This window comes from Leptodactylus fuscus, chromosome 2, assembly GCF_031893055.1.
Source record: "Leptodactylus fuscus isolate aLepFus1 chromosome 2, aLepFus1.hap2, whole genome shotgun sequence".
NCBI lineage: Eukaryota > Metazoa > Chordata > Amphibia > Anura > Leptodactylidae > Leptodactylus > Leptodactylus fuscus.
This window is the reverse complement of record NC_134266.1, coordinates 221724974-221744710: the sequence shown is the minus strand read 5'-3', so window position 1 is coordinate 221744710 and position 19737 is coordinate 221724974. Positions and strand designations below refer to the sequence as shown.

The following is a 19737-nucleotide window of genomic DNA, read 5'->3' as shown; positions in this document are numbered from 1 at the left end:
GTCGTTGCAGGCAGATTTTGACCCAAGAGTGACGCGGCTCCCCACATCACTCTCGGTGCCAAAATCCGCCCTTCTGCCCCCATTGTGAACGGGGCCTAAGAGTGTTCATTCCCATCATTGAAGGGGGTTTGAAGAAACCATCCAGGAGGAGGGAATGCAGCAGTGTTTTTTCCCCCACAACATGTGAATGAGATCACGTAAAGTGTTGTTCACTTTGCTGATACTGTAAATGCAGCGTCTAGCCTTTAAGGCTAAGATCCCACAACAGCAATACATCACAGTTTTTCCTGCAGAATTTTTCATATAGAGTTCTCCGAGGTTTCCTCTGCGAACTTTGTTTCAGTTATACCTATAGTGAAACCACCAGACTTTTTATAGGTATATATGACAAACTGCGGTTTTCATAATCACAGGGTGTCCACTGTGACATTTTTTTTCGCAAAGTGCCACATTTTTTTTCTACGCAATGCCATATGTGGCCCTGGCCTAAGGCCGGAAACACCGCAGGAAAAATCGCGGCGTTATACAGTAACAGTAAAGTGGATGGGATTCATGCGAATCCCATGCCCACTTTGCGTTAAAATCTGCAGCACAGACACGCTGCGATTTCCAAAAACGTTGTGGTTTTTTAAATCACAGCATGATAATTATATCTACGGAAACGCCAGTGGCTTTCCCATAGATGTAATGGCAACAGAAAGTCCGCGGAGAAAAACTCTGTGAACTTTCTGTTCAATGCGCTTCGGGAAGAACTGCGATACGTTCCCGCAGCACTTTGGCACAGCGTTTCCGGCCCGTCAGGCCTTAGCCTACAGGCTTCTCACTGCGGAAAAGCTGCTTTTTTTTCTTTTTTCCCTGTTGCAGATTTTGCTGTGGGTTTTTTTGAGTTTTTTTTTTTGAGACAAACTGAGGACTGACTATAAAATGTGAAATACAAAGGGAACACTTATACTTATGCTCAATCCACACCTGACTTTAGCTAAAATAAAAAAAAACGCAGCAAAATCTGCAAAAAAAAAAATAAAAAGCAGCTTTTCCACAGTGAAGTCATAACCTTGGGCTAATTTCACATTGCGGAAACGCAGCGAACAAAAATGCTGTACCAACAAGGTGAACTCCATCCACATATTGCAGAAATAAACCTTGTGGAAAAGTTGTGTTTTGAGAAACATAAGACTGGCGTAATCTTTATTATCATGCCAATTTTACCTGCGGAAATGTATTTTCCCAATAGATCTAGTTAAGTTAGAAAAACATAATGCGTTTCCGCCATACCTGGGGCCTTAGTGTAAGGTTAGGGAGGGGTCCTCTTATAGGATGGAACTAGCTCTCCCACAGGGACTCATCTCTAGTCCTTTACCAGACCTGACCACAAGGGGCAGTTGCCTCCTAACCTGAATAGCAAGTAGCTCACTTCATGAGGCTGCTGACTAGTCTCTGCCATTCTTCTACTGAAATGAGTTAGGGACTCAATGTAACTTGGCAGTCCCTGTCACATATCGCATCTATCGCAGCGCTTGTATCTTCATTAAAATGGCCGCTGAGATAATCCGCACAGCACGGAGGCTTCCTCTAGTGTTTGAACGCTAGATGGCGTGACGTCATCTCTCTGCGCCCTGTCATTCAATGTGGAGAAGTATGGCTTCGCTGTCAGGATTCCTGCGCTCCAAGGTTAGATGTGTGTGTGAGTGGTCGGTGTGGAGGCTCCGGCAGTAACCCTCTCCTGACCACAGCCGCCATGTTATATTGTTATTTGTATGGGGAGGCTGAGTCAGTGTATTCTGTGTGATAGTGTTCATTTTATTTTCCCTGTCAGTGTCTCAGAATGTGCAGGAATAAAAGTCTGATGACATCATCAGGAGGTCCTATATGTGGGACTAGAACTAATGGCTGCTGAGTTTCTGCTGACTCCTGCAAGAGGGAAGTTATCACTGAAGTTTCACATGCAGCAGATCCTGGCACAGGAAATTCTGTGGCCGTCCCATTCATATGAGTGAGAGCTGCAGGAATAACTCTATTCACATGAATGGAACTTACCCTTCGATCAGTGCTGGCAATGTATCATTATTGGGCGTCACTTTTGGAACTTGCTTCATCTTGATTGATGAAGATCAATGGGTTGATGAGTAAGGGGGTGTTCACACTACCGCCGCTGTCCGCCCAGGGGTTTCCGTCCTAAAACTCGGAGAAACTGGCCAGGGGACAGCTTGCCGGCAGTCAGTTTTAAGACCCATTCATTTGAATGGGTTTTTAAAGCAAACCACCGGTGTCTGTATGCAGCCTCTCCACCGCTGGACATGCAGGACTTTCTGTCTGTGCAAAAAAAAAAAAATGGTTTCCAGGCGGGGAGGCCGCATACGGACACCGGCGGTTAGCTTTAAAAACCCATTCAAATGAATTGGTTTTAAAGGGATTCTACCATTAACTTTTTTTTTTTTTGTAGATAAGACGTCGGAATAGCCTTTAGAAAGGCTATTCGTCTCTTACCTTTAGACGTGGTCTCCACTGCGCTGTTCCTTAGAAATACCGTTCTTGACCGATATGCAAATGAGTTCTCTCGCAGCGATGTGGGCGGGCCCCAGCGGTCAAACAGCGATGAGGACGTCTCCAAGCGCCGCCTCCTTCTTTGTCTGCGGCATCATGTTCAATGTCTTCTTCCGGCACTGGCTTGTAACCTAACCTAGCAGAGCAGACTCCACAGGCCACGGGAAAATGGCCGCTAACAATACTGTGCAAGCGGCCATTTTCCTGTGCGTCTGCGTAGTCTGCTCTGCTCTGCTAGAAGTTACGAGCCTGCGCCAGAAGACATTGAAGATGACGTGGCAAACGAAGGAGGCGGCACTTGAAGACACTTCTCTGGCAGCGGTGGGGACGCCCTCATTGCTGTTTGAGCGCTGGGGCCAGCCCCCCATCGCTGCAGAAGAACTCATTTGCATACTGGTAAAAAAAAAACTGTATTTCTAAGGAACGGTGCGGCGGAGACCACGTCTAAAGGTAAGAGACGAATAGCCTTTCTAAAGGCTTTTCCAACGTCTTATCCACACAAAAAAATGTTTTAATGGTAGAATCTCTTTAAAGTTGACTGCTGGCAAGCCGTCCCCTGGCCAGTTTCTTCGGGGTTTAGGATGGAAACCCATGGGCCGACAGCGGGGGTAGTGTGAACGCCCCCAAGGCCGGGGCCCCACGGACCGGAAATGCCGCAATTTGCCTGCAGCGGAGACGCTGCGGGAAAAATCGTGGCGTTGTACAGTGCACTCAAAGTGGATGGGATTCATGCCATCCCCACTTTGCGGAAAAGATCGTAGCGCGGACACGCTGCGATTTGCAAAGCCATTGCGGCTTTGCAAAGCGCAGCATGTCGATTATATGTACGGAAATGCCGGCGGCTTTCCCGTAGATATAATTTTAAGAGAAAGTCCGCAGAGAAAAACAATGCGTTTTCGCAGCGGTTCTTCCCGCAGCGCTTTATCACTGCATTTACGGCCCATGGGCCTTAGCCTAACATTGTTTCTTCATGCTTGATCACGTCCTCTGGCCCTCCACTCATTATACTCTGGAATCTGACATTTTCGGTCTAAACAAAACTGCAGGCAATAGTCATGAATACTGCAATAACTAACATGCCCAAAATCCTGAAGCTTAATAGAACTCTATTGGGAGGCTTTTTTTGGAGGCCGATTTTGAGGAGGATTCCGCCTCAAAATCCTGACCAAAAAACTCAGTGTGAACTCAGCCTAAGGGTTCTCTGTTCTGGGACCCCCCACCAATGAGACAGTTATATGCTATCCAGTGGAATCAAGCCAATTCCATCCTAACTGAGCCATCTCCATCCAATGTGCTTGTCACACTAATGGTTGAATAGTCTTACTGTAGATACTGCAGCAACATGTGCATTATGTAAGTAGTCTATTCTGACCAGCTGCTTGCGTTTAATTTTGCTTTGCTGATTTTATTTTTTTTTTTACTTCTAATATAGATAAGAGACACTTCATGTCTGCTCAACATACCTTAAGCTTAGAAACAATAGATGGCATTACAGAATTTCTATCTATTGATTGAGCCTATTGATTTGATTTATTGATTATTGTGTATTTGGCAGCTGTTCTCCTGGCAACAGACCGGACTATTTCACTCTGGTTTCCGGTTACTAGCGGCAGACAAGGAACTTTTAGTTAAACTCAGAAAGAAAACGGGCTACTCATTTATCAACTGTAAGAAGGCACTGGAAAAATTCAGCAATGATGCAAAACAGGTAAGAAATAAAGGCTCTCAACCTACTGTTAGCCTGGTCAGCTGTAAATGGTATCACTCTGTAGGCTTTGGTTCCCATTATCTTCCCACTTGTAAAAATAAACCTTGCCACTAGTCACAGTAGTGCCATCGCAGCATCTGGTGCTAAAAAAGATTCCCCCACTTTTCTGTTCACTTCCAGTACAGCAAGATCTTCTCCCATCATGTCAGTATTGCAAGACTCCAGGAAGACTTCACAACTAGAATTCCTACAGGCATTATATAGTGAATATTACGTATATATATTTTTTTTGTGATTTACATATTGATGATCTTTCCTTATGATTGGTCATTGGCATCAAATCAGTGGGGGTACAGTACCCAGCACCCCCTTGATCATCTGACGGGACTGTGCTAGTTGAGTGAACACTGTGGCCACAGATACCAAGTACTAATCCCTATGGTGGGACTATTAAAGGATTATCTTATCTTACCACACCATACATTGAATAGGGACTACATTTGAATGGAACTAAGGTGCCAACAGGCTACATGACATCACTGGCCTGTGAATCTGAAGCGTCACTCACCTAAGCACGACTATAACGTAAGCTAATCTGTGGAGCCCCTGGCTAGCTGACCTCCACGAATCAGACCTTGGTGACCTAAAGATATGTTAGCAGTAAGTACCATATGGGAAAACCCCTTTTAGTGAAAAATGTCTACATTTTCTCTGGTGATTATGTTGGGTAGGTAGTACAGATAAATCAAAATATAGGTGACGTGTACAGTTTTTTTGTCTATACTGTGAGTCTTATTTTTCCTGGACTATGGGTTGTTTGCCACCATCTCCTGTTAATTCTTCTTTAAAAGGCAGAGACGTGGCTCCATGAACAAGCACAAAAGGAAGGATGGAACAAAGCTACCAAGTTACAAGGAAGGAAGACGACAGAGGGCCTTGTCGGTCTACTGCAGGAAGGCAACACAGCAGTAATGGTGGAAGTGAGTAAATGAAGTATCTGTGCGTGAGACTTACTATATTATTTTGTGCACCATAATATATATATATAAATTTATAATATTCTGGCAGCTCTAGGTCACCATACATATCTTATAACATAGCCCATATACAACCTATAGTTGTATATTATTATTATTGTTTATTTATATAGCACCATTAAAGGGGTTGTCCCATCACAAGGATCCTATCTATACTGCTTGTTAATGTGGATGTAAGACTTTTCCTAAATACACTGCTTCAGCAAAACTGCTTTGTTTGTCCACTATCTTACTTTATTTAATTTTTTGTGGCCACAGCCCTGACCTAGCTGCTCCTGAGTCAAGTGATGTATCTGCTGCTCTCAGGGGGGAGGGAGGAGGGGCTAAGTGCAGGGAGCCAGCCTGTGTATCTAGCTATTCCTGTGTCTACACCACGTGACCTAGCTTCCTGCTATCAGATAGAGGAGAGGAGCTGCTTTCATTTCTTCTGTTCTCCCAGTTATCAGGCTAGCTAATACAATTGTGTTCATTATGGCAGAGACAGGCAGTCTCTGTGTGTAACACAGAATGGAGTTGCTGCTGCCTGTACTTCATAGTTCAATGTGGGTGGGCGGAGCTACACACGAATTTGGGGGCGGAGCTAAACGGCAGGTTGCCTGTGAAACCCCGCCCATCAAATGATGCAAGAAACCAGGAAGAAAGAAGATTTTACAGCAGTAAAGACTGATGAGTATGTGAGGTGGGAATACCCCTTTAATTCCATGGTGCTTTACATTTGGGGGTTACATACAGTACACAGGTAGATATAATACTAACAGTGACCGACTGGCACAGTGGGGTAGAGGGCCCTGCCCGCGAGGGCTTACAATCTATGGGGGAAGGGGGTAGAGACAGAAGGAGAGGGGGAGACTGTACAGATGGTGGTGCGGTGATAGTGTTATTGGAGGTTGTAGGCCTTCCTGAATAGGTGAGTCTTCAGGGCCTTCTTGAATCCTGTGACTGTGGGGGTCAGTCTTATGTGTCGTGGTAAGGAGTTCCAGAGTATGGGGGATGCACGGGAGAAATCTTGGAGGCGGTTGTGTGAGGAGCGGATGAGAGCAGAGCGGAGTAGGAGGTCATTGGAGGATCTGAGGTTACGTGTGGGCAGGTAGCAGGAGATGAGGTCAGAGATATATGGAGGGGACAGGTTGTGGATGGCTTTGTATGTTAGCGTTAGTAGCTTGAACTCAATTCACTGGGCTATGGGTAACCAGTGGAGGGACTGGCAGAGGGGAGCAGCCGATGAAGATCGGGGGGGTGAGGTGGATTAAACGAACAGCACAGTTTAAGCTGGACTGGAGGGGGGGGCGAGGGTGTTAGCTGGGAGTCCATGGAGAAGGGTGTTGCAGTAGTCTAGGCGGGAGATTATGAGGGCCTGGACGAGCATCTTAGTGGTTTCATGGGTGAGGAAGGAGCGGATTCGATGGATGTTCTTGAGATGGAGGCGGCAGGAAGTGTTGAGGGTTTAAACGTGTGACTTGAAGGATAGGTCGGAGTCCAGGGTAACACCAAGGCATCGGGCCTGTGGGACAGGGGTAATTGTGGTTCCGTTAACTTTGATAGATTGGTCAGGTGGAGGGGCCATACAGGGTGGGGTGAAGATGATGAACTCTGTTTTCTCCATGTTGAGTTTGAGAAAGCGGGAGGAGAGGAAGGAGGCTACAGCTGCTAAACAATATGGAACTCTGTCAGCAGGGAGGTAATGTCTGGTCCAGAGATGTAGATTTGGGTGTCATTGGCATAGCAATTGTATTGAAAACCATGAGATTCTATGAGTTGGCCCAGGCCAGGGGTGTAGATGGAGAACAGGAGGTGTCCTAGGACGGAGCCCTGGGGGACACCTACAGAGAGAGGGCGAGGTGAGGAGGTGGTGTGTGAGTGGGAGACGCTGAATGTGCGGTCAGTGAGGTATGAGGAGATCCAGGAATGGGCCAGGTCTGAGATACCAAGGGATGAGAGAATTTCTAACAGGAGGGAGTGGTCGACTGTATCAAAGGCAGAGGAGCTGTTCAAGAAGGAGGAGGAGGACAGAGTAATGGCGCTTGGCTTTGGCAGTTAGAAGGTCATAAGTGACTTTTGTTAGGGCAGTTTCAGTGGAGTGACAGGGTCTGAAGCCTGACTGTAGTCTGACAAAGAGCAGGTTGGATGAGAGATAGGAGGAGAGTTCGGAGTGGACGTGCTGCTCAAGTAGTTTTGATGGGACGATAGTTGGCTGGAGAGGATGGGTTGAGGGACGGCTTCTTAAGTGTAGGTGTGACTGTGGCGTGTTTGAAGGCAGAGGGGTATACAGCTTCAGTATTACCATGAAGGAAACTTATGCTTCCCCCACCATGTTGGTTAAAGCTCTCTTTAAATTCTTCAAGTAAATGCATGTAACTGTACACTTATTTTGCTGAAGCAGTGCTGAAAATACAGAGTCTTCTAGTGAATGGCATAGATGCAGGTTTCATGCCAGTAATAAATATGTATAGCCGCCACCAGCATGGGAGGTAACGCTAGGTTCCCAGAGGCAGACTGCTAAAACAATGGTTACACATTGACTATAATGGGGTCTGTGGTTTTAAACTGAAACCGATGGAGCGATGATATAAACATAGCCTAACTTTGATCTTGGGCCGTTTAACCGCTTAGATGCTGAGTTAAAAAGCGAGGTATTTAGATGTTTAGAGTCGGGGGCTCCCTTTGACACCCCATAATGAGCTGATTAGTTGCTGTGACTGCTGCCTTTGGTATTTCCACTACTGACAGGTAAAAATACATTGGTATACTAAGTACATCGGCCCCATGTTGGAAAAGATACTTATTTGTTGCAGATTGTGGTGAAGTCTTTTTGAGCCACAGCCAATCGTGGCGTGAGCAGAAAGGAGAAGTATAAGAGCATTTCCACCATTTATGTCATTTGGCTTTTTTTTGTCTCAAATTTTGCATTGATTTTTTAAGCCAAAGCCAAGAGTGGATTGAGCAGAAGGAAGAAGTATAAGAGTTTCAGTTATATTTTCCATTACTTTTGTAGCCACTACTGACTTTGATTTAAAAAAAAAAATAAAAACCACAACAAAATCTGCAACCAAAAAAAACTACTTTTCTGCACGTGGCATAAATGCCGTGGTTTGGCCACAGTCCCTGCAAAATGGATGGGATTCTAGAGATTCCCATCCAGACATTGTGAAAAAATATGCACAACAGATATCCTGCGATTTCCAAAACCGAAGCAGAAAGTCCTCTCAGGAAACCTATGCAGACGTTCTGTGAAAAGTGCTGTGGGAAAAACCGGGATGCATTGCCGCCTCTTGTTTTCTCCTCAACGCTTCTTAAGGCTAGGGCCTGACATAGTGGGCCGCAGCAAAATTGTGTTGTTTTTTTGTTTGTCCCACCCTAAACTGGTCCTGTAGTGAGCCGCATCAAGTAATAACCTTTCTTATGGTGCCCCTCACTAAACTTTCTCTTCCTGAAAAGTCAAGTTAGGAAAGGTCCCTTACGTGATGGTGCACATGCTGGGACTACGGTAGTTTAAGGTGAAATAAAACTTTACAGGTTTCTTTTAAACATTCAAGCTTATGAAAGTGTTAAAGTCTGACACGTCCATTGTACGACTAACTGAGACATCAAAATCTGTTTTCTAGGTGAATTGTGAGACAGACTTTGTGGCCAGAAATGTGAAGTTTCAGCAGTTAGTTCAGCAGGCAGCACTTTGTACTCTGAAGCAATGCCGGAGTGGGGGGCAGCAGCAGGCGTCTTATTCAAAGGTAATCGTTACACAACATGAATGTACACATGGCAACACAATTTCTTAAAGGATTGTTAGAACTTTATCTTTACGATCAACTTACATGTTATTGCTTGTCAAAAGCATTTAGCCAGATCTTTGTTAGAAGCTTATCTGCTGAAAACATCTGAACTGGACACCGAGGTAGTGACTGAGGGAACTGACGGTCCTATATAACCAGTTTCTTACCAGCTGTAGTGACATGTGTTCAGAATTCTTCATTTCCTGGCACACTTGTATGTTTTGTAAAACCCTTTCATGGAATTTTTCTGTTTTAGTTTTATTAGAGGTACTGTGTAGTAAAACTAAATATTTTCTTAGTTTTATGGTGTACAAGGGATGACAAAAAGTTGCATATGCCAGGGTTTTGTGCAGGAATTGCAACATTTTGCCTTGTGCTTTGCTCACCACTTTTGTAAGCAGTTGTTTGTGGAGAACAAAATGGGTAAGGGTGGAGACTCTGTGGCCTGACAGATTTATTATTACCTGCACCAGAAATCTGACCTGATGTAAATTTTAATTCTGCACAGGATCTATGGGTCTATCTATCTGGTGTATCTACACACACACATATATGTATATAATATTAGGACTGGACGATTGTGACATAAATCAAAATCATGATTAACTGAACATTTTATTACAATTAATGAACAATTATTTTAGGGCACTCCCTTTTTACATACCACTCCCTGTATTTTTATGCCATGCCGTACCCCTGAATTTTGGTTTCGGTCATTCACATATCAGCGATTCTTTAGCAGATGGCATGAATGAAAAATAATTTAATCTATGTGAGCTGGTTCGCAATAATTCATTGAGATTACTTTTTTTTTTTTTACATTGTAGTTTTCCATTGTAATTGTGGTATCGGTAGGAGTCACAGTTGCACAGGAAAATAGCTGCTTATGGTGACAAGCCAATGGTAGAGCTGTTATGGGTCTGCTAAACAGATCTGTCATGCCAAGTGGTATCAGACAATTATATGGTTGCCAAGTCCAATAGAGACAGCGACATGTCTTAGATTGCAGGAGCTTTAAAGGGGCTCTATCATTGGGAAACATCATTTTTAGCTAAGCACATATTTGCATAGGCTTTAGAAAGGCTATTCCACACGTACATTTTGTATGTAAATTGCCTCAGTAGTTTTTGAATAAGTCAGTTTTTATTCATATGCTAATTAGCTTTCTGCGTCCACCAGAAGTGTCTGTGATCACAGTCTGCTATTCTGTATGTGTATGAGAGCAGGGAGATGAGTCATCAGCACAGCAGCCTCTGCTGTACATACACATAGAGCAGACAGTGCAGAGACACTTCCAGGTGCACGGAGAAGGCTAATTAGCATATGAATAAAAATGGACTTATTCAAAAACTACTGAGGCAATTTACATACAAAAGGTAGGTGTAAAGGTAGGTGTATTTACTTGGGGTGTCTTGGAGAGTCTTGTGTCCACACACTCTGCATAAGACTGATTTAACTAGAGCTTTTGGGCAGCTAATATTAATAGTAGCACAAGAGTTTCACCTCTGCTTACATGGATTCACACTATGTTTCAACATGCACTGGGTTGGTGGTACCAAAATTCAACTATTATCACAAAGGGTACCCCTTACTTGATGGCTAAAACCTAACTTTTATTAAATAATTTGCTAAAATTCATTCTTAATATTCCCACTACCCAAACACATACACACCCAGGACCCTATATTCCACCTGGTCCCTATAAGTGAAAATAACTTAGGAGGGGGTTGGTTCCTGTCAGTTCAAGGGTTTAGAATCCAGTTGGTGGTTTCACTGGATTATTTGTGTATGTTTCAACATTTAAGGGTTTCCTGCCTGGTGAGGAGATCTTGCAAATGAAGACGGATGAATTGACTCTGAAAGATGTTCTTGCAATGACAATTGGTATGTATAATAGACATTTAGATCATATGCACATGGGCAGTGTGTTACACCTATGAAAAGCACCAATGCACACCTTGTGACAACTCTATTAATATCTGTTTTTTATTAAAAAATCTTTTGATAATGGATGTCCACTTGAATAATCCTGAAACATTGCAGTTTATTACACTCGACCTCTGGAGTACACAGAATAAGCTGACCTTTCCTGTTTTCTGCAGCTCACTTGTCGGCCACTGCTGTGTAGACAGACACTGATCTATTATACTGCTTAAGGGTTTATATGCCATCACTTCTGGAGAATATAATCGTCTATTACTTAAAACATCATTTTTTTTCAACCAACTTGCATTCAGTAAATATAACTAAAATTAAATACACAAATCCCTTTAAAAATTTGGATACCCTTTTTTTCTGACTAACATGTAGGAATAGCCTTAACAAAGGCTATTCTTATCTAGTTTTAGATGTCTTCTCCGTGCCACCGTTCGGTAGAAATCCGGGTTTCCTTCAGTATGCAAATGAGTTCTCTCACAGCACTGGGGGCGTCCCCAATGCAGCAACACCCCTATATTCTTCTGGAACGGCCTCTCCCTGTGTCGTCTTCCGTCCTGGGTTTCAATCTTCTAGGCATGCGCAGTCGGCTCTGTCATCGGGCCGTGGACAGAGCCAACTGCGCATGCCCACGGCCACAAGAAAATGGCCGCTTACACCAGCTTACTGTGTAAGCGACCATTTTCTTGTGGACATGGGCATGTGCAGTTGGCTCTGCCCAGTGGCAAAGCCGACTGTGCATGCCTAAAAGATTGAAAGCCAGGACTAAAAAAGACATGGGGAGAGGCAGTTCCAGAAGAAGATGGAGGCGTCGCTGGAGATTTCTCTTGCAGCATTGGCGACGCCCCCAGTACTGCAAGAGAACTCATTTGCATACCGAAGAAAACCCGGACTTCTACCAAACGGCGGGTGGAGAAGACATCTAAAGCTAGGAGAAGAATAGCCTTTCTTAAGGCTATTCCTAAGTGTTAGTCAGAAAAAAGGGTAACCAATGATAGGATCCCTTTAAAGAGCTCATATTTTAAAGGGCTTAGGTCAGTATGTAAGTGAGATATAATATAGGTGATCAGTATTTATTCTCTCTTTCATAATCTCAGACACAGCACAGGGGTCTGGTTTAGTAGTAACTAGTGAATACTGAGAACACTTACAGAAGAGCTTATAAAATACACTGCTAGTGCAAAATACTTTTATGGCTCATTAAAGGAGTTCTGCCATTGCTTCATGATTGGGCAGCGTCTGACCTTTGGGACCCCTTAAATCCTGAATCAGCACCATGGCCCCTTCAATCTTTTACTGCACAGCAGGCCCAAGAAAGCCACTGTAGAGTGAAGCGGCAGCACATTTATCCTCCTGAACTGACACTCATTGCTAGGCCAGAATTCGCATCATTTCAATACGTTTCTTGTCTCCTCTGCGTAAGCTGGCCATTGATAGAAGAGTTATTAATATAAATGATATTGTAGTTAGTGGCATTACTTATTGTTATTGTACAGTTCATCATGTCAGTTTATTTTTCCTCTGTCTTTAGGAGAGCTGCAGTTGTGTAACTCCAGAAATATTGCAGTAATCTATTAACCCCTTTCCACCGATGGCATATTTCGATTTTCGTTTTTGACTCCCCTCCTTCTAAACCCCATAACTTTTTTATTTCTCCGCTCCCAGAGCCATATGAGGTCTTAATCTTTGCGGGACAAATTGTTCTTCATGATGCCATCATTAATTATTCTGTATAATGTACTGGAAAGGTGGAAAAAAATTCAGAATGGGGGGGATTTGAAGAAAAAATGCAATTCTGCGACTCTTACAAGCTTTGGTATAAAACAGTAGACACCCGGCGGCTAGCAGGGCGGCTGCCATAGTTAAACACCCGGCACGTGCTGTACTACTACGGCAGATGTCAGGAAGGGGTTAAACAGGACCTTTCATGGTTTGGGGCACAGGCAGTTCTATATACTGCTGGAAAGCCGATGAGCAAGCAGGAGCACAAGCTCACACAGTACAGCGTTATAGGCGCTGCTGTGGAGAAAGACGTTCTTGACAGACTGTCAGGAACGCCCTAATGACTGTGAAGAGCTCATTACCCGGGGCACAGAACGGGAAAGCCGATAGTGCACTGAATTCACACTGTCAGCTTTCCAGAAGTGTATGGAACTGTCTGTGCCCAAACCATGACGGTCCTCTTTAAAGAATACTTGTTATGTTTTGAATAAATCTTTAGTGAGGTTGTATCAAGCATATAATGTATCTCCAAACTGGTGATGTTAGTGGGATCTGGCTGTTGGAATCCCCGTTGGGGGTCTTGTGTCACCCTCTACCCAAGTATACCCCCACAATACTGCTCCATTCGTATCGGAACTGCTGGAGAGAAGCCAAGTGTAATTTTTGGCTATCTTTGGCCAGACCAGAGAACAGGTCACCACTCCATTCACACAGGACCCAACATTCTTCTGATTTACTTGGATCTCCACTGATCAGGAGCTTATTGCTTATACTATAGATAGGTCATAGGTTTAAAACTTGATACATCCCCTTTAAATCTAAGGCTAGCTTTGCTTACAGTTTGGGAAGAGATTCACCATTTATTCATTTGTTAGTTTTTTTTTTATCCCTGTAAAGTCTTGCTGGATATGGCGATTGTTACTGTAGTATGCAGCTCAATACTATTATGATAGAATTTCTGGTATTGTCCACTGCTAGGTGCATGTGTTTTGGTATCGCTTATAATGTCTGCTTTATTGTTTTTCACCTTTTATTGCTTATATTTATGTATTTTGTTTTCAAGGAAAACTTGGAGAAAACATGTTAATGAAAAGGGCTGCTTGGGTCATGACCTCTTCTGACATGTTTATCGGGTCATACATGCATGGCGCTTTACAGGCAGATCTGCCATCCTCGGCAAACATTTCATTTGGCAAGTATGGGTCATTGGTCGTGTGTAGAAGGACTGATGAGAATTCTACTAGCAACATTACTGAACTTGGTCGTAGACTGGGCCAACATGTAGTAGGTATGAATCCCTTGTCTGTGGGAACTATAGAAGATGAATCTGAAGGAGATGCAGAAACCAGAATGTTGGCCCAACCTTTCCTGCTGGAACCCAGCCTGACTGTAGGACAATACCTCCAGCCACATGGAGTACAAGTGTTGGATTTTGTGCGTTTTGAATGTGGAGAGGAAACACAGTCTTCAGAAGGCGGCCGGCTTTAATGAGGCGTACAAAACCATTCCAGCCTTAGTGTTTTCACCTATGTAATATACATGTACAAGTGAAATAAACATTACATTTACAATAGAAGTATCACAGCCTTGTTTCTTGTATGACAATGTTTGGTATATTCTAAGTATGCATTATGGAGTTTGTGGAATATAAGCGTATGTATAATATACGTGGTGCATTGTGGAGTATGTGGAATATAAGTGTATGTACCGTATATTATAAGAGGTGCATTGTGGAGTTTTTGTTGCTGTGATGTTTAAAAACACAAAAATCTTTGGAAGCCTTAGTTTATAGGATGTGACCTCAGAGCTTTTAAAAGAACAGATACCAGGGCCATCATTCTCACCATCAACTTGTATTACATAATATTAGAAATGAACAGACAGATAAACAAAACACCCCCTCCCCTTTCCCAGTACCCAGCAACTACTGCACCCAGAAACTCCGACCATTTTAATTTTTGAAATTTTCCACTAGCTGCTGCATTTCCCCCCTAGGCTTATACTCGAGTCAATAAGTTTTCCCAGTTTTTTGTGGTAAAATTAGGGGCCTCGGCTTATATTCGTGTGGGCTTATACTTGAGTATATACCGTAAATAATAGTACGCACTTTCTTGGGGAGGATGGTACTCACTACTTCTGACCCAAGTGGCACTTCCATAATATAATTATTTGGTATGACTGGGTAGACATTGAACATCTGATACCAACCATATTGACCCATAGGCCAACTACCATATAAGAACAAAAAATCGGTATAAAAAGTATAAATTTATTGAAAAACATAAATAACAATAAATATGGATTCAGAGGCAATTTGTGCAACCAACAATGGATGCAATGAAATACATACTAGCAGGTTTCCATAAAGAATGCACTTTATAATTAGTCAATGCAATACTGAATGACAAAAACAAGAGTACTCCATAGAGTGGGTATCATTCACTGTGTTCAAATAGGTATATGAAAGGATCATAGATCACTAGCAATTGCTGAAAGCTAACACATTAACCCACAATATTGCAGACATGAGAGAAAGCATTTGAGATACATTTACATTACCTGTATGTATAACATGCATTAGTACGCGCCCCGACGCGCGTTTCACCACATAAGTGGCTTCGTCAGGGGGAAAAGCCACTTATGTGGTGAAACGCGCGTCGGGGCGCGTACTAATGCATGTTATACATACAGGTAATGTAAATGTATCTCAAATGCTTTCTCTCATGTCTGCAATATTGTGGGTTAATGTGTTAGCTTTCAGCAATTGCTAGTGATCTATGATCCTTTCATATACCTATTTGAACACAGTGAATGATACCCACTCTATGGAGTACTCTTGTTTTTGTCATTCAGTATTGCATTGACTAATTATAAAGTGCATTCTTTATGGAAACCTGCTAGTATGTATTTCATTGCATCCATTGTTGGTTGCACAAATTGCCTCTGAATCCATATTTATTGTTATTTATGTTTTTCAATAAATTTATACTTTTTATACCGATTTTTTGTTCTTATATGGTAGTTGGCCTATGGGTCAATATGGTTGGTTTCTGTTAAACACTACCTAGATTTGCCCTATATATTTTTTGTTTGATACTAATTGAACATCTGATTATTTCTTCCATGATGCATTTATACATGAGCCAATAGATTTCCAGAGTGAAAGCCGTACTTTGCAGCACACAGGCCTTCTCTGATCCCCATTAAAGGGATTCTATCATTAGAATCCTGTTTTAAGCTAAACCCATGTCGGAATAGCCTTAAGATAGGCTATTCTTCCCCTACGCTTAGAAATCACTCCTAAGGGCCCATGCACACAATGCAATGCAGCGTTGATTCTGACACGGAAACTTGTCAGAATCAAGCGCTGCAAAACAGAATCCCATTGACTTCAATGGGTTCCGTCTTACGCACCCTACACATTGAAATCAATGGGAGGCTTTTTAACCCATTGTTTTCAATGTGTTACACGTGGTAAACGGAACCTATTGAAGTCAATGGGATTCTGTTTTGAAGCGCTGATTCTGACGCGACTTTATGGGCCCTAACACTGCTAAAGGTATATGGGTGTACTTATTAACCCATTACTAGCGCTAACAGACCTTTCTTAAAAAAAAATTAAAAAAAAAAGATTTTCTGCCTGGAAAACCCCTTTAGGCTGAGGCCCCACGGAAACGCAGCTTTTTTGTTGTTGCAGATTTTGCTGCGTTTTTTTTTTAGCCAAAGTCAAGTATGGATACAAAAGGAATGGGAAATATATAGGAAACTCTGATACTTCTCCCTTTTGCTCAATCCACTCCTGACTTTGGCTCAAAGAGAACCGCAGCAAAATCTGCAACAAAAAAAGCTGCGTTTCCGCCACGTGGAGCCTTAACTTTTAAGCTCAGCAGTCTGTAATTATGTGTTGAAGACCTAGAGCCCTTTGTATTATAGGCACCACATTAGCCTTGTGCTGGTCCCTTGGACTGCACCAGTCACTGGAGATCCCAAAAACTTAAGAGTAGGGGTACAGCAATGACTGGACTGTGCTCTTTAAGTACTCATGGGTGTAATCCATCTGAACCGCCAGCCTTGCTGATGTTTATTTTGTTTAGCTTTACAATATACATGAAATATATACTATACTTGTATACAAGCTCGAGAGATAAAGAAGTGTGATGTTTCTTGAATAGTTTTCAGATTATACTTTCATTGAAAATACATTTCACTAGAATTTCTTGCATACATTCAGAATTTTATTCCAAATATTGCCAGAAAATTAACAAAAAAAAAGCACTTATTTTTTTGCACCAACTGAATAGGTAAATAGGCTTTTCTGTTCATGGCACCTTAATAAAAAAAAAAACCACATGAAATCACCACCGCGAGTACCTTTATCCATGTATATTATGTATAATAAGGCAGAAGGGAATGCCTTTACTGGACGTTTGACACAAGTAATACTCCCAGAGCAAAGCATGCTGGGAATAGGAGAGGAGCTTGTCCAGTAGCATCTCAGGAATCATACAATATACTTTAATGTAACTTACACGTCATTTCTAACACAACTAGGACTTAAGAGAGGTAAATAGAGGGTGCAGCTTCATAATATGATCTTGCGCATTATATTAGTCTGACACCACATTCTCCATCTAGTGCCTAATGTGTTGTGCTTTAAGCGTACAGATGATCTTTGGTAATTTCCATGACGTCAGGCTTGTGTAGTATGGTTGGAGGTTTAGAACAGTCCAAGCTGCTTTTTTATATTCAATTGTTTCCATGAAGGTAAGGCAGAAAATTCTCCTCTGGTCATTCCAAAAGTGGCAATAAAATCCCGGTCAGAGAGGTAGGACTGTGATGGAAGCAGAAATGAACATGTCAGTCCTAATATTATAGTAATAAAAGCATCTCCAGTAGGACAGAGGGGGATCAGCTTGATGGGGTCTTAACTGGTGGAGGATACTCAAGTTACAGACAAAAAGGATAGTCTGGAGCAGTGGCGTAACTAGGAACAGCGGGGCCCCGTGGCAAACTTTTGACATGCCCCCCTTCCCCGACCGGCTGACGGCCACTGAAGATCATGACTGAATCCCCCCTCCCTACATTTCTGCGCTCTCTATTATGACCCATAGTGGCTCCTGCACACAGTATTATGCCCCATAGTGGCCCCTACACTCAGTATTATGCCCCATAGTGGCCCCTGTACCCTGGGGGGGGGGGAGAGATATAGTAATATTGTACACAAGCTGAGTGTAATAGTGATAGATAAGCTACATTCTGTTAAACAACAGAATTTCTTATGGTTGAAGGATTCCAAATGGTAGAATGCAGTTACCAGCGTGACCAAAAAAATAGAATATATTTTTAGCTATCGGGGCCAAAGGCGCCCGTGTGATTTTTATATCCTGGAGTCCTGCTGCACGGTTACAGATGGAAAACCTGACATTTTGCAGCCACTACCATACTATGTTACTTATTGTCCACAAAACAATTATGTGGCTCCTAAAGTTTTATACTTAAATGCCAAAGAGAACCAAATCATTTTTTATTTTTTGTTGCTGGGAGTCCTGGGCTAGTAGTTATACTGTGTACACTAAGCCTACAGGGGTACAGTAAAACACCACTTGGATGACATCCGTGTGCTGTCCATGACCCTACAAACCCATTTTTCTTGAATCCAGGCTGCAAAATGGACAGCTATAGGACCTGTCGTTAGTTTTGCCTCAGGCTTACAGCCCCATACATGAACCCATGATACAGTGTTTCCCCCAAAATAAGACAGTGTCTTATATTAAATTGTCCTAAATATAGAACCTGTCTTATTTTGGGGGCGTCTTATGACAACCGGCAGTCATGCCGGCACTTCCTTAGTGGAGCGTCAGCATGACTGCCGGCTGTAGGGAGGGGAGGGGGGAAGATATCATACTTGCCTTTCCCGTCTTCATAGTAGCACTGGTGCTGCTGTTCGTCCCGAAACTGGTGGGAGGGGCTTAGCGATCCTCACTTCACTGACACAGCAGCCAGCTGGATGCTGTACTCTGTGCGCACAGGAAAGCCGGCTGCTGCCTCTTCTGTATGTCGGCTGCTGCCTCTGCCTCTGGGATGAGCTGGGAGAGCTCATCCTACAGCAGCAGGGACAGTGGACACAACAGCAGAGGCAGCAGCCGGATTTCCTGTGCACATCGCACAGTGTTCAGTCGGCTGCAAAGATTTTTGGGCATGCCTTATTTCTGGGGGGTGCCTCATATTAGGTAATTCAACAGAACCCCCCCCCCCTCGCATGCCTTACTTTCGGGGGGTGTCCTTCTTGCGGGGAAACACAGTAATAAATGGGCATGTATATGGGACTACTAGAGTATAACGGATTGGTGTGCTTGCCAGGAAATACACAGCTAACATACTAATAAAAGCAAACGTTCATTAAACCTTTCTCACAATTTAATTTCTTGTATGAGGTTTCTCACCTCCTTCTTGGTGGGATCTACCCCCTCCGGTAGCTCATGTTTCTGCTTTCCTTTTAAGGCTTCAAGTGGGAAGCATTGGAAGGTAGAGCTTGGACTTGGTGTACCAGGAGTTACAGCCATGCCATTGATATCCTGCAAGACACAGATTTTGGAATTACAGCGACAGACTGACAGATGGGAGATTTACTGGATTACTTAGATGCTATAAAAGATAAAGCAAGGTAATATTGTGTATACTGAACCTAGGACAACAGCAATTATGAAGCAAAAACTTCTAATGCCAGTTTGTCCCTCGGTGGAGACTAGTTACTATATCTGGTATGGATGGCACATGGATACAACTGGAGATTCTGCAACATAGATTTTTCTCACTTTGAAGCAGCAACACCACCATCATAAAGGATATTAGAGAACAGACCTCTGCTGATGTAAATACAGCACTTTGGAGTAAGAGAAAACTTACTATTAGCTGCAGCAGCATATCACACTCCTTTTCTCTCACTTCCCTCTCTTTAGATTTCTATGGGTTGCATGTAATCTCACCCCTTTGTGAATTGATAGTCCAACATAGTTCCCATATA

At 43.0% G+C, this 19737-nt stretch overlaps 2 protein-coding genes across 2 annotated transcripts in view; one reads left to right on the top strand and one right to left on the bottom strand.

Annotated features, from left to right (window-relative positions):
- The first annotated feature begins 1615 nt into the window (after window positions 1–1615).
- On the top strand, window positions 1616–14248 carry TSFM (Ts translation elongation factor, mitochondrial). Its single transcript, XM_075265689.1, has 6 exons — window positions 1616–1671; window positions 4100–4252; window positions 5104–5232; window positions 8892–9014; window positions 10862–10940; window positions 13777–14248. Exons 1-6 carry the CDS (start codon window positions 1627–1629, stop codon window positions 14199–14201), a joined length of 954 nt encoding a protein of 317 aa, XP_075121790.1. The 5' UTR covers window positions 1616–1626; the 3' UTR covers window positions 14202–14248.
- A 2678-nt stretch (window positions 14249–16926) lies between these two features.
- AVIL (advillin) overlaps window positions 16927–19737 on the bottom strand; it is a 41738-nt gene continuing 38927 nt past the window's right edge. Inside the window, exons 19-20 of the mRNA XM_075265622.1 lie at window positions 19157–19288; window positions 16927–17544 (exon numbers count right to left, since the gene is read on the bottom strand). Of these exons, the coding sequence (XP_075121723.1) occupies window positions 17431–17544; window positions 19157–19288 (246 nt within the window). The 3' untranslated portion in view covers window positions 16927–17430. The remainder of the gene's footprint in view (window positions 17545–19156; window positions 19289–19737) is intronic.